Source organism: Loxodonta africana, chromosome 9 (genome assembly GCF_030014295.1).
Source record: "Loxodonta africana isolate mLoxAfr1 chromosome 9, mLoxAfr1.hap2, whole genome shotgun sequence".
Classification (NCBI taxonomy): Eukaryota; Metazoa; Chordata; class Mammalia; order Proboscidea; family Elephantidae; genus Loxodonta; species Loxodonta africana.
Window position 1 is genome coordinate 45,373,808 of NC_087350.1, and position 24,869 is coordinate 45,398,676.

At 49.1% G+C, this 24,869-nt stretch overlaps 1 protein-coding gene across 1 annotated transcript in view; it reads right to left on the reverse strand.

Annotated features, from left to right (window-relative positions):
* NCS1 (neuronal calcium sensor 1) overlaps window positions 1–7,931 on the reverse strand; it is a 55,591-nt gene extending 47,660 nt beyond the window's left edge. The window contains exon 1 of the mRNA XM_003407582.3: window positions 7,802–7,931. Within this exon, the coding sequence (XP_003407630.1) occupies window positions 7,802–7,865 (64 nt within the window). The 5' untranslated portion in view covers window positions 7,866–7,931. The remainder of the gene's footprint in view (window positions 1–7,801) is intronic.
* Between the last annotated feature and the right edge of the window lie 16,938 nt (window positions 7,932–24,869).

The following is a 24,869-nucleotide window of genomic DNA, read 5'->3' on the forward strand; positions in this document are numbered from 1 at the left end:
TGCCCTAGTGGCACAGTGGTTAAGAGTTCAGCGGCTAGCCAAAAGGATGGCAGTTCGAATCCACCAGCAGCTCCTTGGGAACCCTATGGGGCAGTTCTACTCTGTCATATGGGGTCCCTATGAGTCAGAAACAGGTAAACTTGTAGATATAATCTCATTTGGGAATAAAGGTTTCTTTGTAATGTGAATGAGGCCATTATCAGCGTTGGGTGTATCTTAAACCAATTACCTCTTTGATATAAAATGAGCAGATTAGGCACAGAAAAGCAAGCAGAGATGGGGGAAGACAGATGCCGTGCTACATGAAGATCACCAAGGAACAAAGAAACAGAAACTGAGAAGAGACAAGGAATTTCCCCTAGACCTGACAAAGAGAGAATGCCTTCCCCTAGAGCCTGCACCAAGAATTCAGACTTCTAACTTCCTAAACTGAGAGAAAATAAATTTCTGTTTGTTCAACCCACCCCTTTGTGGTATTTCTATTATAACACCTACCATAACTAAGACAACAATAACCCTGTGTTGTAGGATTGTTATCCTCAACTCATAGATGAGGAGGAAACTGAGGCATCAGGCAGCTGCGAGACATGCCTGAGGCCGAGGCCAAGACCGGCCCATCAGACAGCAGGGTCCGAGCACACTCTCTCCCTGGACCTCGTGTACCGCGGTGTATGTCCCCATGGAGCAATCTACATGTTGGAGAGAAAGGGAAACTGAGTCCCAGAAAGGACTAACTAGTGACTCCAAAGTCACCATCCAAGCTGGAATGGTTCTGGGACTAAAGCCGAGGCAGGCTGCTCTCTAGTTCTCCAACCCCATGTCCACGCAGGATCCTAAACCCCAGCATTCCAGAGCCGGCTTTCCCTCCCCAACTTGGTGAGCCAGGAGCCCAATGCAGAGCAATCCAGCCAGCAACCCACCAGGCCAAATGCAGAGGCTGTCCATACTCGCCATCGCACTCCCAATCGAGCTGAGGGCCTGTGACCACTCATTCCGTGACCACTCAGGGGAGTAGCCATGAACCACTATCCCCTGACAATGTTGGAGCAGCATCCTTCCTGGGAGAACATTTACTAAGCACTTACTATGTGTCAGTCCCTGTGCCACGACGCAGGCCAAACACCAACCTGTGGGAAATACTGTCCACCCTCATCTCACATTCCAGACACCCAGAGTTTCAGAGGTAAGGGACTTGTCAGGGTCACACAGCCAGAAAACAGCAGAGCTGGCCTCAGACCCCAGGCCTGGCAGACTCCACACTCTCAGTACTCTGCTATCCTGCCCTCAGCCAGGAATCACTCTGATTTCAAGTTAATTAGAAACTTTGCATGTTAATTTATGATGTTCTCTACCTTGGAAACCCTGATGGCGTAGTGGTTAAGTGCTGTGGCTGCTAACCAAAACGGCAGCAGTTCAAATCTACCAGGCGCTCCCTGGAAACTATACGGGGCAGTTCTACTCTGTACTATAGGGTCGCTATGAGTCGGAACCGACTAGACGGCAACGGTTTTGGGTTTGGGTTCCACCTTGGTAAACTGGCCACACACAGGATGTGCAAATTATTTCACTGGTAAAGACAGTAACAAGAATGCATTTTAACATATACTAATTTTTTTTTCTTATCAGAGAGCTAGAGATATTTAGGACGAGATGAACCACCTCCGAGGGAACTTCATCGAAAAAGGCAAGACAATCTCACCTTCACCCCAACACACCGTGGTGCCAGCATGCTGTGGCACAGTAGTTGTCCTAGGTCCCTGACACATATTTTCTGTGTAACTTTAAGAGAGATACTTTACCCCTCTGGTACTTAATTTGCCCGTTTGTAAAATGAGGGCATTGGAGTATATAACCTCAAAGTCTCCTTCAGCTCAAAGATTCTAGGATTCTATTTAATAGCAATCAAAGAAACGAAGATTGAAACAGTGAGCTACCTTTTTACTTCTCCATAAACTTGGCAATGATTAAGAAAAACAATAACACCCAGTGCTGGAAAGCATGCAGGGAAATGGGCACTCTCTCACCCACTTTTACTGAAAACGTAAATTGGAACATACTTTCTGTGGAGCAATTTAGCAATTTTTAATCAAAAGCCTTTAAAAAATATCTCCAGCCTTTAACTCTATAACACCATTTTGGGGAATTTGTCTTTCAGAAGAGGTATGTGTGCAAAGATTTTGCAAAGGTATTCATCACAGCACTGTTTATACTGGCAAAAAAAAAAGCAGCCTAATTGTCCAATGACAGCAGGTTAAATAAAAATATATTGTATTCATATGATGCAGCCATTAAAAAATCATGTTATGAAGAGTAGTTAACAATGTAGGGCAAACATTTATAATCATTAGGTTTAAGAAAGTTAGAAAATAAAAAGTACAGAATCCCAAATTTATAAGTAATGATATCTACATACCAAGTTGTATTGATTCTTCCTCCTAAACATATCTGGAATCTGTCCTTTGCACCATCCCCACTGATACCACCAGCTCATCACTCTGATCATCCCTGGCCTCGATTACCAACCCCCTCTTCCAGTCTATTCTTTGGACTGTAGCCAAGAACAATCTTTCCAAACCCAAATCTGTCTCTGCCACCCTCCCTCCTATGATTTTGGAAAATGTCCAAATTCCTTCCCAAGGTCTTCAAAGCTCTTGGTGAGGGGAAGGATCTGGGCCTGGCCCACCTGGCCAGCAGTATCTCCCACTGCCTCAACCCTCCCCCAGAGGGGCTCAGACCTGGCCTTGGGAGTAGAGGAAGTTGGGTCCAGTCCTAAGGCTCCTACTGGGAGAACTTTCACCTGACACAGTGAGATGCAAGAATTTGAGATGAAAGAACTGTCTGGGTGGAGGTGTGGGACAGGAGGTGCTGGGTCACATTTAACATGAAGCCCAAGGAAGCAGAAAGAGCTGGAACTGGTGCATGAGAAGAAGGCCTGGGCTCTGTGAGAGGTTAAATGGCTTGTCCAAGGTCACAGAGTCAAAGTGAGCACCCAGGCCATTCTTTCAGGACACTGAGCTCCTTCCTAATAAAAGAATTGACATTTCTTACTCAGACGCTGAATCTAGCTGCAGTTCCTCTTGCTGCTGCTTTGTTCGGCCTTCAGCGGAGACAGGGAGCAAGCCTCTTTCGTCTTATCCTCATGCACACTGGATGTGTAGGGACCACAGAAGTCACCTCCCTTCCTCCGGTTTATCCCTTGCCTAGCTGGGGGCCAACACCCTCATGTAGCCGCCACCCTGATTCCCACCTTTGTCCCAAGATGGATGCTAGATACAGCCACCCCCTAAGGTGATGTCTTGTCCCGTGTGGTCAAGGAGAGCTGGGTGGGAGGAGTGACAGTCAGAGAGTATTCCTTGTCATACAAGAAGGGACATCCATGGGCCCCAGAACCAGGCCAAAGCCAAGGAGATCTAAAAGCCCAGCTGGTAACACCCAGAATCCCTGAACCCCAGACCCCAACACCAAGCCAGGGGCCCATTCTCTGCTCTGCGTCACAGAGGCGTTAGCTGCCAGCTGCCCAGACCTTCCATCCATCCACTCCTTCCCTCCACAAGCCTGCTGCATCTTGGGCAGCATTCTGGGCATCAGAAAAGACAGCAGAAGAGATTCAAGGTTGGCAAGCAAGGTCAGGGCAGAGCCTGGACTCACCAAGAGCAACAAGGAGGAGGCGATCATTCCTGAGTGCTGGACAGAGGGTATCTGGGGAGTACCTGTAAGCATCATGGGTAGAGGATAAGGAGAGAGAGGGGCTGGCTAGCTTGGACCTGGCATGGCTCCCTGAAGCCTTTAAACAGATGCAATTCAGACCACAAATGATTAAGCCCTACAAGCTCGGTGTTTTGGACAACCTGGCTGGTTTCCACCTGAAGGTAGGAGGTATGTCTCTCTCGTTCACTGTTTTACCTCTGTGCCTGGCAGAGTGAGGGCTCAATAAATGGCAGGTCAGGGAGGCCTAAAAATTAACAAGCGGATATCAGGGGAGACTGCTGCAAGTAAAAACAAGAACCAATCAAACCAATCAAAGATTTAACATTTCTATACCTACTGTGGAAACCCTGGTGGCATAGTGGTTAAGTGCTACAGCTGCTAACCAAAGGGTCAGCAGTTCGAATTCGCCAGGTGCTCCTTGGAAACTCTATGGGGCAATTCTACTCTGTCCTATAGGGTCGCTATGAGTCGGAATCAACTCAACGGCACTGGGTTTGGTTTTTTTTTGGTATACCTACTCTGGCCCTGGCACAAAGATCAGGACTAGGAGATTCCTCTCTGAGGAGGTGAAATTTGTCCACAAGAGATATTTAAGACCAGTTCAAGATGGTGCTAAATTGGGTGGTCAAAACAACCATATTAATAACAATCACTAACATTTACTGATTGCTTTCCACACGCTAGGCCCAATGCTATATGCAAATTATCATGTTGGCTTCTCACATCCCTTCCAACTCAGGTGCCATGATTACACCCACTTCGCAGATGAGGAAACTGAGGCTCTGTTAGATAAGGTGACCAGCCTCTTAAATGGTCTCCCCACAGCCTAGGCACAGGCATGCCACCAGCCTCAACAACAAGCTGGAAGAAAGTGTGCCAGATATCAAAGAAGCCAGGTTGCTGGGGACATTGACCATTACTCTGTAAGTTCTGGCTCAACTGGGCCACCTCCACCCCTCAATGACCTCCTGCTGCTCCTGGACATGAACTGTGTCAGGAAGGGTGACGTTTAGGTTACAGGGCACTGATGATTTTTAAAAAACCTTTTCTGCAGAGGAGGAAAAAAATCTGCTCTGGAGTATTAAGCCTGAAAGATAGTTTTAGCTGGGCTGAATCCAGGTGTGGCTGGCAAGGGCCACATGGCTGCAACTTTTAGGCCTTCCCCTGCTTCCTCACACACACACAAACCACCAGAGAATCACTACCAAGGATAGTACCCAGCATCGATTCAGGCGTGAGCATCTGGGGCTCCCCTCCAGGTCCCCTCAGAGTTGTAGCCAGCTGTACACAAGGTAGACTGGGACACCAGGGAATGCTTACAGCAGGACCCTCCAACAATTGTGGTTATTCACCTGGGCTTCCCAGAACCATGAGCTGTACAACAAACACTGGGCAAGGATACAGATTCCTGGGCCCCGGCCCAGACCTAAAGAACCTCAACTCTGGGAGGGGGATCCAGGCATCTTCATATTTAACAAGTTTTCCAGGAGATTCTGACATTTGAGAGTCCTTCCTAAGTGGTTCCTCTTTTAATCCTGTACCCAGAATTCCCCGGAACAAAGAGCAGATAACTTTGTACTCCATCAGAAGGAAGCCCATCTGGGGGTCTTAGAATCAAGCTGGAAGCTTTCTCTTCTTTTCCTGTTGGAGGTCTTTTCATTCAACAAATATCTGTGGACCTACTAAGTGCTAGCTCAGGGAGAATACAGCTGTTAAGCAAACAGACAAGGCCCTGCCCTGAGGGATCCTACATCAACTAGGGAGACTGAGAGGAGACACGTGAACCCACACCTCCACCACCAGGCCAACCCTAATAAGGGCTTCTACAGAGGAAAAGTACCCAAACGAATTCTCTCCTCCTTCCAAACTGTTCCATGTCTCCAATGGCTTTTAAAAATAGCCCAGCACAGCACCACACAGCCCGATTCTAACAAAACCTTGTTGACTCAACTTCTTTTGAAGTTGACAGATCTGCCCTGGGAAAGGGGGATGGATAAAATGACTGCCCCTGCCCCTTTCTATCCAGAATCCACCTTCATGGGCCTACAGCAGAAATCAGAAACTGACATACAGAAAAGCCCCTCCTTATTCTCAGCGTGAGCTCTGAGCAGAGCTTTGGAGCCAGAGAGGTCTGAGTCCAAGTCCTGATGCCACCTTGTGACTGGCCATGAAATCTTGAGCATGTCACTTTGCCTCTCTGAGCCTTAGTTGCCTCATCTGTAAATGAGGATGGTCACAGTATCCACCATGCGTAGGGCTATGGTGAGGATTAGATGTGATAACACAAGCAAAGAGCTCAGAGCTCAATAAGCAGGAAGTCTGGCTTCCCTGGGCTCATTCTCCATTCCAGGCTTTCCTTTTCCCCACAGCCTCTCAGGAGATGCCCCAGTATGCCAAGGGTTAATGGCACTGGGTTCCCCTGCTTCTTACCACAGTGGACATGCCTGGTACAGCCCATGGCCCACAACTCTCAGCAAAGCCTACGGTGCCCTCTGTGGCCAGGAAGTCTCACCTTCAGCCTGCCTGCTGACAGCTGTGGGCCACACCTGATCTGAGCCTGAAGATAGATGTAGTATGTGTCACAAAATAGCAGCCAGACTGGAAAGGGCCACCCACCCACCTTGGAAAGAGAGTGAGAGCAGCCAAGGATGGAGTCTCTGGTCTTCGGAGCTTCACCCCTTCGTGGAGCAGCTACTGGGATGTGAGCTCCTAGCTGCAGAATTCCACTGGAGAAAGGCCAGTATAGTAGACAAGCCCACTCAGGAAAGCCCCTTTAGTTCCAAGCACATGGGGTGAGAGGCATGAAGATGAAGCATGGGCTTGGACAGACCTGCAGACGTGCCTGGAAGACCAATGGAGTTGTGGGGGGGGGCAGGGGGGTGAGCAGAGGTTGTGCAATGCACCACTAGATGCTGCCTCCCATGCCTCCATCAATGCATGGATCTGGCAGTCAATCTGCTGCTTCTGGGGGGATGATGAGCGGACCGGCCCACAAAACTTCTGAGGTATAGGTTCTGAATTTCAAGCCCGGGGCACTTCCCCCTCCCAAGTCAAACACCAAGGCAGAAACCTTTCTAGACTAAAAAAAACTAGGGAGCCATAATTCTCTCCAAGTCCCAGCCCCAGAGACAGTGTGGCTGGAACCCAGTGCCATTAACCCCTGGCATACTGGGGCATCTCCTGAGAGGCAGCAGGGAAAGGGAAAGCCTGGAATGGAGAAACTGGAGATGCAGGGGGACCGAAGAGTTGTGAACTTGGGCAAGCTGTGGAGAGAGGCACACTGGTTTGGGTCTAGAGACATCAGAAATTTAACAGACCCTCTTCTTCGGGTGACCCATGGTTAAATGCTCAGACCGATCAGATCACCTAAGCTGTATAAATCCATTTTGGTGTTTGACAGATAGAAAAAGGGGAGGTGAGCTCGGAGCCAGAGGAAAATTCAGTCTGTAAATCCTGCAGCCAACAGAGATCCAGGACCCTTCCCCGCCCAGGCAGCCGCCGCCCCAACCTCTGACAAATCTCGCCACCTCCCCGCCCCACACACACGATTCGGAGCCAGGAAGGGGGCGACAGGACAACCTTGCAGCAGCAGCGGCATCGTGATGCATGAATCACCCCCCAGCGGGGCTCGTGCCAGTCGGCTCCGCGCGGCCAGAGCCACTGCAACCGGGCGCCCCCTCCCCGAGCCCCCGCCCCCCGCCCGCCGCCCTTGTACACCTCCCGCCTTTTTGGACAGCTCTGCAGAGAGGGGGCAGCGGGTGGGCTGGGGCTCTCCCGCCCGGTCTGGGGGTGGTCTTTCTCACGCTGACAGTCAGCACACGTCCCGGGCTGGGGGCGGAGGGCGAGGCTAGAACAATAGGGCCAGGCGTGGGGCTGGGGGCGCGGCCCGGAGACTCCAAGTGGCCCGGGTCAGAGGCAGTGGAGGAAATGACGCGGGAGGGTTGCGGCGTTGAGGGGAATGGAGAGGGGACCAGAGGAGGGTTTAGGGGTTTGGGGTTGACAGTGTGATGGCGGAGGGGTGCAAGTGAGAAGAGGAGGTGCGGGGGGCGGGGTGTAGAAGCTGGACTGGGGTCCCCGGCGCGCAAACACTCACAGTAGGTTTTCCTGGTCAGCTCCTCCACAACTTCAGGCTTCAACTTGCTGTTGGATTTCCCCATCCTCAGCGGCCACGGCCCCCGCCCCCCAGGCTGGACCCCTTTGGGGCGCCCAGCGGGAGGGGCTCGGCCGGCGCGGGCCGGGTCCGGCCGCGGGCGGGGCGACGGACGGCCGGGCGGGCCGGGCTGGGCCGGGCCGGGGCCGCGCCTTTGTCTGCGCCGTGCCCGCGCGGCGCGACGCTGCTGGCGGCTCCTCGGGCGCCCTGGGCGCAGCGCGGGGTGGGGGCCGAGGCAGCCTCACCGCAGGCCTGTGCCCTCCGCCGCCGCCCTCGCCGGGCGCCGCGGCGCGGAGCTGCGCTGGGCTGGGCGCCGACCCCGCCGCTTAGTTGCCGCGGTCGTCCCTGGTTACTGGGCGCCGCGGCACATGCTCGCTGCTGCACTCCCTCTCGCCGCCGCCCCTGCGCTCCCCGCCTCCCGCCTCCCGCCTCCCGCCCGCACCGGCGCGCCAGGAGGTGGACCCGGAGCCGCCACTCAGCGCCCGGCACCTCCTCCTGCCCCGCACCCGCCCGGCCGGGTCCTCAGCGAGAATGGCGCTAGGGCCTGCAGAGGGACTTTCCCTGTCCTCTCGGCACCCCGGGGAAGGGGGTCCCACCCGCCACCCCGCTCCTGGAACCGATCCTCGGTACTCCAGCGCCCTCCTCGGCGGAGCGGGGCGGGGGTGGGCCCGGGAGATCTGACGTGAATGAGGCCAGGTCCCTGCCTGGTAAAATTCATTCATTCGACACGTTTTTATTGGGAGGAGAACCGGACAGACTCGGCCCCAGCCCTCCCGAGGCCGGGGTGGGGCGGGGCACCGCTGTGCAGTTGTCGCATGTTGTGGTGGGGGGCCTCTACCCGCGGCCTGGGAGAAGGTGACCTCCAAGCCCGGCCTGAGAACAGGAATGTGGCTTGGAAAGTGTTCGGGGCCCTGAAAGCCTGGAGGAGTGAAGCGAGGCCTAAAAGCCAGAGGGAGAGTGTGTCTCCTTGGACAGGGCTCCAGGGAGGAGGGGGCCTAGTATAATCTGAGGCCCCCCCGGGAGAGGAGGGCCAACTGCGGCAGGTCTGTAAACACCACTCTCTCCACGGGACTGGGCCTCTGTCCCCCAGCGCCCATGAATGAATCTAAGCAGGGGGATGACAGGGTCAGATGTGCTTGGAAAGTTCTCCAGCTTCTGCGTGGAGGGGCCTCAGGGGCAGAAGTTCAGGCAAAGGCGGTGAGGGACCATAACTCTGCCTGGATGGACAAAAGCAAGTGAATGGGACTGCGGGGGGGCGGGGGGGGGTACCGCATGCCTTCTCTGGCCACCCATCTAAAATGACAATAGGTGGAGGCCTTTCTACCCCATTTCTCTCCATTTTTTTTCTCTTTAGGAACTATCACAAACTTAGCGTGTTTTGTTTACTGTGTTTGGGCCTGGCTCCTCCACTAGAATGTAACCTCTACAGGGGAGCGATTCTTATTTGTAATTGCACCTCCAGCTGGAAGGCCACCTGACTGCAGAGCCAGTCAGCAAACCGCTGTGAATGAATAAGGACTGATGAAGGATGCTGAGGGTGCTGGGGCCAGAGATAGGGCAGAGGGATGAGGCCACCCTCTGCCTGGGCCAGCCAGGGATGAGGTGATGCGTGGGGTCTACCCCCACCCTTTGGCACAGTGTTCAGACCTCAGAGGAACTAGAGACATAGAGGAACCCTGGCCAGGACCCAGAGTACTTTTCAGCCCCAAACACCCCTTCCAACCTTCAAACATGCTTGGTTCCAGCTTTGCCCTGAGGCCTGTCTTGACCCCAGACCCCAGAAAGCCTTCCTTATGGGGATGCACTTGCTGACAGCTTCCTTGGCCTGGCCAAGCTCATTCTGTAGAGGAAGTGAGGTGGGCTGGGGCAGGGCCCACAGCTGAAGGAATTTAGACTGACGAGCAGGATGTCCCACCTATGAGGACTGACTCGGAATAGACACCAATGAGGGGCTCACAATGAGAGGCCCAGAGTTGGCCAGACCAGCCTGACCATGCTGCCTGGTAGAATGGGGGCCAGGGCCTGCTGGGATGACAGCGACAACAGTAGCAATTGAAGTCCAATAGAAATCCAGGTATTCATCCCGTGAGGGTTTTCTGGCTGCTGACCATGTGCCAGGGGGACATCTAGGTCAATTAGCACATAGTTTATAAAGAAAATGTTCTACATCCTCTTTGGTGAGTAGCGTCTAGGGTCTTAAAAGCTGCAAGTGGCCATCCAAGATACATCTCCTGGTCCTGTCTCATCTGGAGCAAAGGAGAATGAAGGAAACCAAAGACGCAAGGGAAACATTAGTCCAAAGGACTAACGGACCACATGAACCACAGTCTCCACCAGCCTGAACCCAGAAGAACTAGATGGTTTCCGGCTACCACCACCGAACGCTGTGACAGGAATCGTGATGGAGGGTCCCAGACAGAGTGGGAGAAAATTGTATAACAAAACTCGAATTCATAAAAAAAAGACCAGACTTACTGGTCTGACAGAGGCCAGAGGAACCCCCGAAACTATGGCCCCCAGACAACCTGCTAACTCAAAACTGAAGCCACTTCCAAAGTCCACCTTTCAGCCAAAGATTAGACAGGCCTGTAAAACAAACTAACACACATGAGGAAAGTGCTTCTTAGTTCAGTCAAGTATATGAGACCAAATGGCCAACACCTGCCCAAAAACAAAGATAAGAAGGCAGAAAGTGACAGGAAAACTGGACGAATGGACATGGTGAACTCGGGGTAGAAAGGGGGAGAATGCTGACACATTGCTGGGATTTCAACCAATGTCACAAACTAATTTGTGTATAAATTTTTGAATGAGAAACTAATTTGCACTGTAAACTTTCACCTAAAGCACAACAACAACAAAAAATTTAATGGTACATTAAAAAAAAAATTCTCACAACTGGACCAATAAGCAATATCATGATAAATGAAAATACTGAAGTTGTCAAGGGTTTCATTTTACTTGGATCCACAGTCAACACCCATGGAAGCAGTGGTCAAGAAATCAGTTCTGTCCTTGAACAGGCAACCAGAGGCCTTCAATGAAAAAAAAGAAAGAAATCAAATGATGTATTGCATTGGGCAGATCTGCTGCAAAAGACCTCATTAAAGTGTTAAAAAACAAAGATGTCACTTTGTGGACTACAGTGCACCTAACCCAAGCCATGGTATTTTCAATCACCTCATATGCATGTGAAAACTGGACAATGAATAAGGAAAACCAAAGTACAATTGATGCCTTTGAATTATGGTATTGACAAACAATATTGAATATACCATGGACTGCCAGAAGAATGAACAAATCTGTCTTGGAAGAAGTACAGCCAGAATGCTCCTTAGAAGAGAAGATGGCGAGACTTTGTCCCATGTATTTTGGACATGTTATCAGGAGGGACCAGTCCCAGGAGAAGGACCTCATTCTTGGTAACGTAGTTGCTGTTGTTAGGTGCCATCAAGTTAATTCCGACTCATAGCAACCCTATGTACGATAGAACAAAACACTGCCCAGTCCTGCACCATCCTCACAATCCTTGTTATGCTTGAGCCCATTGTTGCAGCCACTGTGTCAGTGCATCTCACTGCAAATCTTCCTATTTTTTGCTGACCCTCTATTTTACCAAGCATGATGTCCTTCTTCAGGGACTGATCCCTCCCGATAACATGTTCAAAGTTTTTATTGTTTTATTGACTATGCAAAGGATTTGTCTGTTGGATCATAACAAATTATGGTAAATTATGCAACAATGGGCTCAAACATAGCAACGATTGTGAGGATGGCACGGGACCAGGCAGTGTTTCATTTTGTTGTACACAGAATCACTATGGGTTGGAACTAACTTGATGGTACCTAACAACAACAACAATGCAAGATGTTAATAACAGGGAAAATGATGGGGAAGGGTGGGAGTAATGTATGTGGAACTCTATGTTGTATCTACTCAATTATTCTGTAAATCTAAAACTACTAAAAAATAGCCTATTAATTATTTTTTAAATAAAACAGCTCTACCCAACAGAAAAGGCTAAAATTAAATAGTAAATATCAAACATTAGGGTGTATAACAAGTGCAACTCTCTGCCATAAACTCATGGCAGGAATGCAAATTGGTGCCACCACTTGGGAAAGCAGTTTAGAAATATATGCATCCTCTATGACCCAGTTAGTCTACTACCGATAGAAATTCATGCACGTGGTCACCAAAAGACATACATAAAACCTTCCATTGCAGCTGCATAAATAACAGCCCCAAACTGGAAACAATCCAAATGCCCATCAAGAGTAGAATGGATAAATCAACTGTGATATATTCACATAATACAAATACAAACATAACACAAAATATAAAGAACAAAACCAAGCGAAAACCAAGCTATGCTGTTAGAAGTTAGGATAGTGGTCACCCTTGGGGAAGGAAGTCAGGAGGGGGCGCGGGCCATGTTCTATTTTTTTTATCTGGGTGTTAGCTACATGGGTGTGTTCAACTTATATAAATCTATCAAGCTGTACGCATATGAAAGGTTCCTGGGACACTGACTTTCTGTTAAGGGTGATGGAAAAATTTGGGAAATGTTAATGGTGATGGCTGAATAACACAATGAACATAATGTCACTGAACTGTACATGGCTACTAACCAAAAGGTTGGCAGTTCAAACCCACACGGTAGTGTGGAAGAAAAGTCTGGTGATCCGTTTTCCATAAAGATTACAGCCAAGAAAACATTATGGAGTTCAGTTCTACTCTGTAATACAGGGGGTCGCCATGAGTTGTAATCAACTTGAGAGCAATGGGTCTTTTTTTTTTTTTAATACACATATGACATGTGCACTTTTTAATCTGTATATCATGCTTTTTTTTTTTTTTATCATGCTTTAGTAAAAATAGTTAAAGTGTAGATTTCTTCAGTGGATGGCAGCTCCTATCAAATGGAAAAAAAAAAAAATGCAGGCTCCTGCAACCTGTAAGATCATCACAAAAGATGAACCCAACTTTGTGAGTGAAAATCTGTGCATATCATTATGTATTTTAATTGTTTTAAAACATATTCTTTTCCCCAAATGAAAAAAGATTGTCAAAGCCATATAATCCAATATTTCCTGAAAACAACAACAAAAAACTACTCTCTGCAGTATATATGTCCTGTGAAAGGAAAGATTTCTTAGTAAAATGCCTTTGGGGAACATTGCACACTGTAGCCACTTCTTGAAGAGTTACAGTGCGTATTAGCATATTTAAGACTCTGAGAAGTCCTGCAGAGAGAAATGTTTTATTTAGGTATTTTCTACACTTATTTGGTCATGGAACTTTTTTTTTTTCTTTCCTTTCTTAACCCCAGGTAGCATTCTGAAGAATCAGGGTCCTGTGGAATAAATAACCACAAGGAATCCATTGTTTTCTGCTCCTCTCAGAGAAAGCACATAGAGTAATGAAGAGAGCATTTCCTCGAGGTAAAATGGGAGAACACTGAAGCCTGGTGTCAGGTTTAAATGGATGGAGGTGAAGTAGCCAGCCTTTAGTGGTGCTGCTCACAGGATGAGCGAGGCTGGAGAGTCCACCCAGTGACCAGCTCCTCTGCCATCTCAGACATCCTACAGGTACCTGGCACACAGTAGGAACTCATTACTGTGCACTGGTTCAGCAGAGTTGAATATTTCTGCCCCCACAACATGCTTTAGCAGGCTGCCAGCTCCAGTCTGTAGGCCAGGGCTGCTGGGGCACTGTGTCATGAGGAATCCTGAGGGCGGCACCGGTAAGGCTAAAAAAAGTGGCATAAACCATTACGCTGTCATGGTTCCAGGGAGGAGTCACCCTGTGTTGCACATACCTCAGAGTTCCCTCATGAACTCCCAGGTCTTTACCACCTCTCTTGCCTGCCACGCATTCACCTGGAGTAAATCCACTTGAGGCAAATGGTAATTTGCAAGACTGGGTGAGGAGAGGACCAGGAGCTGGCCATCCCTCCATGTCAGAGCTGTCCACCACAGTCACAATCTCCTCACTGGGCCCTCTGGCAAGTCCTTGTTTGCCAGGGGCTGGTGAAAGTGGCCAGTCACTTCCTCCCTGTAAGGGAAACTGAGTAGGACAGTGGTTAACACAGGCCCTGGAGCCAGATCACACTTAGTGGTTTTGTGTCCTTGGGCAAGTTACCTGAACTTCTTAAGCCGCAGTTTTATCATCTGCAAAGTGGGGATGATAAAAATGCCACCTCTTCACGCGGCTGTTATTAGAATTAAGTGAGATAATGTATGGAAAGATGAGTATTTTGACTGCTCAGTAAAGGTTGGCTATTATTATTATTATTATTGACTAACTCAGGAGTAAGAAAAAAACAATTAAACTTCCTGTGGGAAGGGCCCTAAACCAGGAGTCCTTGGACTAGTCCTGGCGGTGGGACCTGGGGTCTGACACATGGCTTTTCTGAGCTTTGGTTTCCGCCTTTGTAAGTTGGGATCACAGATCTGGGACACCTGTCTGTCTCACAGGGCTTTGTGGAGCCTGGAAACTGGGGCTCCTCCTGTTGCAGATGGCACCGTTCTTACAGAGCAGCAAGCAGAGTGGATTTGTGAATGAACACGAAGCCTGCTTGTTTGAGAAACAGATGCAAGGCCCATCTGGTCTGAGGACAAAGGCCTCCCTCCTCAGCTCTCTTCACTGCCGTGGAAGTGAGAAGGGATCTCTTGGCTCCCTTTCCTGGGTATCCATGACCATCACGCTGCAGGACAAGCGTTAACAAGTGGAATATTCTGGTCCTCAAAGTCTCTCACTCCCGGTGAGCTTGGAAAAACAGGGACCCTCTCTTTACTTGACTTTCCCCAGTGAGCATCAAGGCTTCCACAAGTGCCTCAGAGGAGGAGGCTCTTCTCAAGGGGCAGCCAGTCCAAAGCCCCCTTGTGTCCCAGCGTGGAGGCGATGGTGAGCTGAGTTAAAGCCCCTTCCTACCCACCAGCAGAGGTGAGCACAGCTGTGTTCCCTAGCACTTGCCAGTCATTTCTGTTACTGTGTCTGAGGTCAGACAATCCTTGGCTGCAAGGCTGTAAGCCCTGTCCTTTCCTCCTACCCCCATCCCCTGAACCAGCTGAGACAAAAATGGGAATTTATTTGAAGGGCAGGAGAGCAAACCTGAGGGCAAGAACAGCCACTGGGTGAAACTGGCTCCTCTCACCAACCATCAGGGCCCCAAGGCTGCCCACAACGGAGACCAAAGCTGGCTCACAGCAGCAGATTGGTAAGTACGGAACAGTCATCGAGCGGCCGGAAAACTGGCTGAGGAGGGGCACGACCCAGGAATCTCCAGGATCTAGGATCTATGAGGCAGGAACAAGGGGACAGTGTCTTCAGGCTGCCAGTGTGGGGTAGATCAATCAGTTCTGGCCTCTTTCTCCCTCTCGGTAGCCTGTTGCTAAAAATTCAGTCCTGGGAGAGGCTGTCTGATGGACCTTACTGGAGTCACAGGGCTACAGTGAACAGGAGATTGCAGGGCAAGGCTGCTCCCAATACAAGAGGGGAAGTCTTCCCCAGAGTAAATTGGGTGCTTTTCCAGAAGAAGGGGTGATGAATGGGGGGTAGGGGGCGGGGGGTGGGGGTAAAAGGCAACAAAGCCCCAGGACCCGCCTCCTGGGGCAGTTTCTATCTGTCTACAGACCAGCTTCCCGGTGCCTCCTGCCCCAGCCCAGGTCTTACATTCTCTCAAGCTCATCTGCACAACAGACTGACTGGCAGAGTCACAAAGCCCAGTCCTGAGACAAAGGATCTGATTGGCCCTCATGGATCAGATGTTTTTACTGGTCCAATCAGCTGTGGCCAAGGAGTATAGGGTCACAGAGTTATGGCTTCAGAAATTCACCCAGAAGGGCAATTCTCAGGGAAGAGGAGCTAGGCAGACCCCATATACCATCTATCACAGAATTCACGAATCCTCAAAACTGGGAGCCACTATTTTGGAGATCACTAGATCCAATGCACCCCTTATATAGACGGGAAAAAGGAGGACTGAAACTTGTTTTTCTCCATATGGGGAGGACGCCATGACCTGTGGCTTCTACCAGGTTCATAGTTGAGTCTCCAGGATTCAGTGGGTTCTCCCAGGGCCAAGCTCAGAGATATAGGTATTCCCAGGGCCAAGCTCAGAGGTATAGGTATTCCCAGGGCCAAGCTCAGATATATAGGTAGTTCCCAACTTATGACATATTTGAGTTACAACAAACCGTACTTAGAACCGTGTGTTTTTTTGTTTTGTTTTTTAATAAATCTCGTCATTAGTAATACGTACTACATACAATGGAAAAAATTGTGAACATGCTCCAAGCATTTGATCAGGATAATATGATGGAAGAAAAATCCATTGCTGTTGATTCCAACTCATAGTGACCCTATAGGACAGAGAAGTGCCCCATAAGGTTCCAAGGAGCAGTTGGTAGATTCCAACTGCCAACCTTTTGGTCAGCAGCCAAGCTCTTAACCACTGGGCCACCAGGGCTCCTCATGGTGGGAGAGATCAGTGAAAAAATCATCCGTAAGGCAAGAGCGCTGAATTTAGAGCTTGATATCGTTGATGTGGAATAGCTCATAGATCATGAAGACGGGGTATCTCACAGATCAGGACTTACTTGGTCTTGACGAGGAAAGAAATGCTGAAGAAGGAAATAATGAGGAAGAAGAAGGACAGAAGTTGTCAAAAATTTTTTACAGTGAAAGGATTAGCTGAAGTCTTTTCTAAACTAAATCAGGGGCTCCATGCCTTGAAAGCACAGACCCAAACACTAATTGCTTTGCCTAAAGCTGATAAGCAGATTTGGGAAGCAGTGAGATGTTATTGCAAAATATATAAAGAAAAAAAAGAAAAGAACCATATAGACGATGCTCACTAATTTTCTGACTAGAAACAGCATCCCCGTTCCCAGGGGTGATCCAGGTGATCCAGAGCCTTCCACAAGTGGAGCTATTACCACAACTGGCAAAATGCCAACGATGACCAGCTCTTCTTCACTGTCAGAGTAAACTTCCATGATTTGTGTATGTTTTCATGTATGTACGTATTAAAACGTATCTCTAAGTTTATACGTAATGTTTCCAATCCCCAAAGACAAAGATACCGATAATAAAAGACAATAATTATGAAAACTTAAAAAAAAAAAAATTAGATATTTCACTTACATCAGAACTGACTTACGAGAGAGTCGTAACAAGCCCAGAGCAGAAGTGGGAGGACTGACAGCTTCTGGAGGTCCAGGCCCTGGAGCCTGCTGCCACCCTGGATGCCAAGGAGTCCACTGCCACCTACCTGGCCTATTCCCAGCTTGTCAGTGTGATGCCTGCTGGTTTCCCAAGCCAGGCCCAGATCCTCCTCATCCTCCAAGAGAGCCAAAGCCAGGAGTTAGGGCCTGGACTCCCCCTTGGCGATCCAAGGAGAGCCCCAGATGGCCTCTGAGGGCCTGGCCCTACTCTCCCAGGGACCAGCCCCAGGCATTAGTTATCTCTGAGCCAGCTCCGGGGCCCCAGGAGGGTAGGGCTATATGTGCCTTGAAGATGCTGCTTGCCCAGTGCCCAAGCCAAAGCCAAAGCTTGAACAATACTGCTGAATGAGTGATTGTTAACTCTTTAGCCTCTCAACTCCTCTTTGGCCACGACATTATGTCCATCCATCTCATTGAAGTCAGCCACACACTGAATCCAATAATGCTCAGACCACTGTCCTGGGCTCCAGGTCCACTAATTTCCTGTGTAGGTTTGAACAATAGCTCTCACTCTCTGGGCCTCAGTTTCCCAGTCTGTACAATGAGGGGGTTCAATGTTCCTTCCAGCAGAGACACTCTGTGGTATAACAGTTCTAAGTTGGGTTCCAGTCTTGAGACATCAGAGCTGACCAGGATGGAAGCAAAACGTACCTTCTATGGAGTCCTTTGGCTTTAGACTTGAACTTGGTGTAGCCTCCTAAAGTTACGTCCAGTGGTAATAATGACACTACCCCTTATGTGCACGTGCTGTATGGAGGCAGCGTGCTAAGCGCTTCCCATACATAAGTTCTCTGAGCCTTTGCAGGATCCCGTAGATCAGGAAGTGGGACCAGAGAGGTTGAGGAGCTGAGTCTGGTCACACAGCTACTGAATGAACCATAGGGGATTCCAGTCAGGCTTGTCTGACTTCCCAGCCCCAGCCTATGGGCTCTCAGCCTCTTGCTAGGCTCACTATGAGGTGCAAAAACATCCCCGAATCTGGTCACATAGAGACGTGTGCTTGCTGAGAGATTTACGTTACTATTTTCTGAGTTACCATCACCCGCAGAAGGCAGAGGAGCCCACAGGATTCCGACTACAAAACGCTCCCCGCTGCCTGGATAAGTGAGCTTCCCCCTCACCCCACCTCCATGGCCTCTTCTTCCGAGCAGCCCTCTGGGTGGCCTGGGAGACAGCCAGGGGTTTGTGAAGTTTAGCAGATGGAGCCTGACAGTTGCAGTGGATTTTGGGAGCCCTCATTCTCATTCTCCTCCAGGGCACCATTAGAACGCAGATGTGCCACCAGCAGCGGCAAGTTGGTCACCGATCTGCTCTGGCTAGGGGACGTCCCCACTCTCTCGCTGCCCTGCTGGGGGGCCATTGCAAGACAACCCAGAGTGAGTGCTCAGACCAGATTTCGTACGGACTCTGGGGAACGGACAGGCAGAATGTTTTAAATTAAGTCTTAGTAAAAACTCCTTGGGTAGGTGGGGGGCACTGGGCTGAGAGATGGGAGGTCGAGTTCTGGATGCGCCTCTCACAGACTCCTCGGCCAGGGCCTGAGGCAGCCCCCACCTCCTTGGGGCCTCCTCTGTAAATGATGGTACTGTTGTGTGCCACTGAGGGGACTCTGACTCATAGCAATCCCATGTGACAAAGTACTACTGCCTCATTGGGTTTCATAGGGTGTAATCTTTACAATGTTCCACTGCTATTCATAAGGTTTTCACTGGTCAATTTCTTCAGAAGTAGATCACCAGGTCCTTCTTCCTAGTTATGTTATCCAAAAGGACCAGGCCCTAGAGAAGGACATCATGCTTGGTAAAGTATAGGGTCATCGAAAAAGAGGAAGACCCTCAACGAGATGGACTGGCACAGTGGCTGCAACAATGGGCTCAAACAGCAACAATTGTGAGCATGGTGCAGGACCAGGCAGTGTTTCATTCTGTTGTACGGAGGGTAGCTAAGAGTTGAAACCAACTTGTCGGCACCTAACAGCAATCTTCACAGCGGCAGATCGCCAGTCTTTCCTCCCAAAGAGCCACTGGGTGGGTTCCAACCACTGACTCTTAGGTTAGCAGCCGAGCACTTAACCACTGCACCACCAAGGCCCCTAAAAGATGGTGCATCCATCTGAAATGCATCCAGAGCTGGAGGTCAGCCCTCCACCAGGTTACATGTGGAGTGGGGTCTAGGGAGGGGAGCAGCCCCCAAGGAGGTTGGCCCCTTTCTCTCCCAGCTCCTGCCCACCCAGCGGCTCCTGCTGACTCTTCTCCACCCAGTAGGGTTCTCCACCCAGGTCCACCTGGAAGAAGCTAACCAGCACCAGGCTGATTTTGGCCCCTGCCCTGCCTGCACTGGTTGCCCCTGGGGCGGGGGGGGGGCTGGGGAGAAAAGGAAAATAACAAATTAGAGGGAACGGGAGGTGTAGCTTTAGCTCCTTCTAGATGGGCTGGTGGCTTGGGGGAGTCATTTAAAGGTCACTGCATAACAACTACAGGATGGCTGCTAACTGAAAGATTTGGGGTTCCAGTCCACCCAGAGGCACCTAGGAAGAAAGGTCTGGTAATTTACTGCCAAAAAACCAGCCACTGAAAATTTTGTGGAACACAATTCTACTCTAACACACAGGGGTCACCATAAGATGGGGTTGCCATGAGTTGGAGTGGACTGGATGGCAACTGGTGGCGATGGTTACCAACTTACCCCAGACAGTCTACAGGCTAGAGGGCAAGGTGTGGCCCTTAGCCTGGGAGCAGTCGGAGCCAGCAAAGGCTGTGGAGTGGGGGAGGCCCTAGATTCTCCCCCACTTGGCTACATGAACAGAGCTCCCAGAAGGCCCCTGTGGAGAAGTAAATACACCCTTATTAATAATTCTGTCTGAATAACTCCAGCGCACAGGCTCTGGATTTTCAATGTTGAGTGGTTCAGAAGAGCCCGGAGAGACTCATTACACGGAGGTAAAACATGATTAAAAATCAATGCAGCCACCCGCTGACGGGCTTTATAAGGCCTGGACAGTGAAAAGGCAGGAGTCCCACGGAAAAACAGGAAGGGCAAAGGAGCCAGAATGTGAATTCTACAGGGGGTAAATGAGTTTCTAAAGAAAAAAAAAAAAAAAAGACAAAATCAGCTTTATCCCAGGCTCAGCCTGGAAGGTTTGTTGCTTCTAGCCAAACTCCAGAGTGGTGAGTAGAAGGGACTTGGCCCAGGAGACAGCACATCTAGTGGTTACCAGTTGGATTCATTGGTTGTACAAGTGGTTCACACACCCAAAACTTGCTATGTGGCTATGGGCAGATCAGTTGCCCACTTTGGACCAGATTGCCAATGCCTCATCTGTGAAACAAGGTAGGGGATGAGCTAATTCAATTCAGCCCCCTCTCCTGCTCTCAGTGTTGGGTCTGGGCTCATAGACTCCCTCTAGGACAGGCTGCTGAAGTTGCAGCTGGCACTTTCAGAACATTTTTTGACCGCTGATGAATGAATGTCATTAGTGATTCTTAGGAAGGGCACTTTGTATAAATCATCCCCTACCCATGACAGCCCTTTCCTCTCATTTGCTAATTATACTCATCTTTCAGAATTCTGCTCCAGCATTTTCCAGGGAGCCTTCCTGGCCCCTCTGGAGAGATTGTGAAGATTCTGCAGGGTTCCCTGAAGACTTGTGCATTCCTTCTGTCAGAGTATTTACCTGCTGAAGCACTTTATAGTAATGAAAAACCTATCCCAAACTGGCTAAAGCAAAAAGGCAACTTTATTGACTCAAATAAGTCAAGAGTCCAATAGTATCTGCCTTCAGGTAAGGCTTGATCCAGGGCGCACAGGCTATGATAGGATCTGTCTTTCTTCTCTTCATTTCTGTCTCTGCTTCCTCAATGTTGAGTGCATTTTCAGGAAGGCTCTCCAACTTGGCTGCAGACAACAGCTAGGGGCTTCCCACCGTGTGTCTGTATATTGCTGAAAGTGAGCCTCTTCCTCCCCACTCCCCGTCCCACCAGCCAAGATTCCAGGATTTCCTCTCTTTGGCCCTGATTGGCCTGAATGGGGTCATGTGCTTATTCTTGAACCAATCACTGGGGTGTGGGGTTTATGCCGACCAGTTTAAACCAACCAAATTTCAAGTCCAGAGCTAGGGGTGCAGTCAGTTGCATCAACTTGGGAAAACTGAAGTCCTGCCTGGAAAAGGTTAAGATGGTGATGAAGGCCAGAAGGGAAGCCAAGAGATGTTTCCTACATCTCTCCACTGTGCTGTAATGACTGGTGTGTGGATCGAGGTGGAGTCAGACCATATTACCTCGTTGTTAAAACTTGCCAGTAGCTCCCTACCACCTTGAGCACAGTGCCTCCTGACCTGGCCCATGCCTCCTTTCATGATTCCAGCTCTGCTGGGTTGTCCAAATGTGCCAGGCTCTCTCCCTTCACTGGCCTTAGTACATGCTGTTTGCCCTGCCAGAATACCTTCTCACCATCAACCCCTTCACTGGCTAACATCCTATATAACATCCTATACAGGTTAGAGTGATACTTCTTCCATGAAGTCTTCCCGGACCACTCTCTAGCCTGGGTTGTGTGCACCAGCTCTGTACTCCTACACACTCCTCTCAGCTCTGATCACAGTGTACCTTGTCTATTTATTAGTCTGTTTCCATTAGATCGAGGAGCCCTGGTGGCGCAGTGGTTAAATGCTCACCTGCTAACCCAAAGGTTGGCGGTTTGAACTCATCAGCTGCTCCACAGGACAGAGATGTGGCAGTTTGCTTCCACAAAGATTACACCCTTGGAAACTCTAAGGGGCAGTTCTACTCTGTCCTATAGAGACACTATGAGTCGGAATTGACTCGACAGCAATGGGAACCCATTAGACCCGTGCTTTGTAAACTTCTGTGGACGTGAGAATCACCTGGGGAGCTTTAAAGATAATTACTGATGCCCAGGCCCCACTCCCAGAAAAGATGACTTAATTGGTTGGGGATGAGTAATTGGCAATGTACAGGCAGTTAGGACTACAATATAAATTCCTTGCTATTTTTTTTTTTAACAGCTTTTTTGAGGGATAATTCACACACAATTCTCCCATTTAATTGGTACATTCCAATGGTTTTTAATATCATAGAGTTGTGCAACCGTCACCACAAAAAGAAACCTGTTCCCATTAACAGTCACCTCCCACTAACTCCCAATACCCCCCAGCACTAAGCAACCACCTATCTATTTTCTATCTTTACAGACTTGCCTATTTTGGACATATCATAGAAATGAAATCATAGACTATGTGGCCTCTTGTGCCTGGCTTCATCTACTTAGCATATGTTTTCAAAGTTCATCATGTTGTAGCATGTATTAGAATTTCATTCCTTTTTATTGCCAAGCAACATTCCATTTTATTGGATATATCACATTTATTTATCCATTCATTTGTTGATAGCCATTCGGGTTGTTTCCACTGATTGGCTATGATGATTAGTGCTGCTATGAACAATTGTGTACAAGTTTTTGTGTGGATATGTTTCATTTCTCTTGGTGTACACCTAAGAGTGGAATTGCTGGATTGTACGGTAACTCTGTTTAATCTCTTGCAAAACAGTCCAACTGCTTTCCAAAGTGGCTCACCATTTTACATTCCCATCAGCAGTGTATGAGGGTTCCAGTTTCCCCACATCCTCACCAACGGTTGTCATTATCTTATTATAGCCATCCCAGTGGGTGTGAGGAGTCCCCGGGTGGTACAAACGGTTAAAGTGATTGGCTGCTAACTAAAAGGTTGGAAGTTCAAGTCCACTCAGAGGCACCTCAAATAAAAGGCTTGGCAATCTACTTCCAAAAAATCGGTCACTGAAAACCCTACGGGTTACAGTTCTACTCGACATACATAGGGTTGCCATGAGTCCAAGTAACTTGACAACTGGTTTTTTCATTTATTTAAGGTCTTCTTTCAAAGTTTTGCATTTTTCAGAGCACAACTTTTGCACTTGTATTTATTCCTAAACATTTTATTCTTTTTGGTGCTATTTTAAATGGAATTGTTTTCTTAAGTTTAATTTTTGGATTGTTCTTTACAAGTGTATAGAAATACAATTGGTTTTTTCCTTTTGGTATATTCTTTTTACAATCAATTTTTGTATATTGATCTTGTATCCTCCTTGCTCACTGTTGTATCTCTGTTTAACACAGTGGGCATGCACTTTTTAAAGGTCACTGTGGCTGAAGTGTGACAAACGGCCTGGAAATAGGTCAAGACTGGAGACCAGGCCACCAGCTGGAAGGTGGCTGATGCGATAATCCAGGTGAGGGGTGAAGGTGGCTGACCTGTGCAGTGGGGAGAAGCAGGTAGACCTGAACGACAGGACTGGGGCGGGGACAAGGGAAAGGAAGACAGCAAAGACAAGTCTCAGGTTTTCGGCCTGGATCACATTTACCAGGCCTGGGGAGGGAGCATGGTAATTTAACTTCAGAAGTGTGGCTTTGATGTGCCACTGCCGAGGGCAAGGGCTGGGACTGAGCCCAAAGGGACCCACACTGAAAGGATAGACAAGGGAAGCTGACTGTAGCCAAGCAGCCAGAGAGAGAAGGAAAACCACAGGAAGTCTAATTTGGCTGGTGTGTAGGGTGCTAGGTGGGTGGTGGGGAGTGCAATGTCATGAGAGCCAAGGGTGAGCACCTCAAGAGGAGAAGTGGCTCATATGTCACAAACTGCTTAAGTCAAGGAAGATAGTAACCAAGCCCCAAATGCTTTAGGGAGCCCTGGTGGTGCTGTCTGTGGTTAAGCGTTTTGGCTGCTAACCAAGAGGACGGCAGTTCAAATCCACCAGCCATTCCTTAGAAACCCTATGGGGACAGTTTTACTCTGCCCTATAGGTATAGAGTCACTACGAGTCAGAATCAACTCAAAGGCAATGGATCTTTTTTTTTGGGGGGGGGGGGTTAGGCTTTAGGGGAGTCCCTGGGTGATGCAAATGGTTAACACGATCAGTTAACTGAAAGGTTAGAGGTTTGAGTCCACCCAGAGGTGCCTCAGAAGGTCTGGTGAACTACTTCCAAAAAATCAGTCACTGAAAACTTTATGGAGCAGGTTTTCCAAATGGGGTCACCATGAGTTGGAGTCGACTCAACGGCAACTGCTAAAGGGGTGCAGGTGACTCTGGCCAGAACCTTGGCACGGTGTGAATCAGACTGCAGCAAGGTGGGGTAGCTGGAAGGTAAAGCAGACCTGAGAGAAGTATGACCTGAAAGCGGGTGTGGGGTAGACTGGGGGAAAACTTGAACAAGCTTAAATGTTGATAGGGAGGAATCAGTTGACAGGGAAAAGGTGCAGATGCTCAAGGATGGGGCGGGGGGGGGGCGGGATCCAGTGATAGCAGCCCCTGAAAAGGCGGGAGGAAAGAAGGGGAGGAAACCCGGTGCTATGCACATGCGGAATGCTCCCTGTTCCCCACGGCTTTTTCTTCTCCCCACAATGCATCCCAAATCCTGCTCCCCAGTGTGTTTTATACCAGACTTACTAATTTTATATTGTGATCCTGAAAATACGTGTGTTGAGAAACACTTTTAATCCTCAGCAATGTGCACAGACTGAGCCATCACTCTGAGACATCATTATTTCTAAGTGCATAAACCAGAATGGCTGATGAGGGGCCCCAAGTTTAGTTTCCCACATGTTTTAATTTTAGGAAGGCCAGCATTCCCTTGCAAAATGTTCAGGAAGAAGTGATATAAGGCACAGCCTTAAGCACGTCAAGGAGCCCTGGTGACAGTGGTTAAGAGCTTGGCTGCTAACCAAAAGGCTGGCAACCCTATGGGG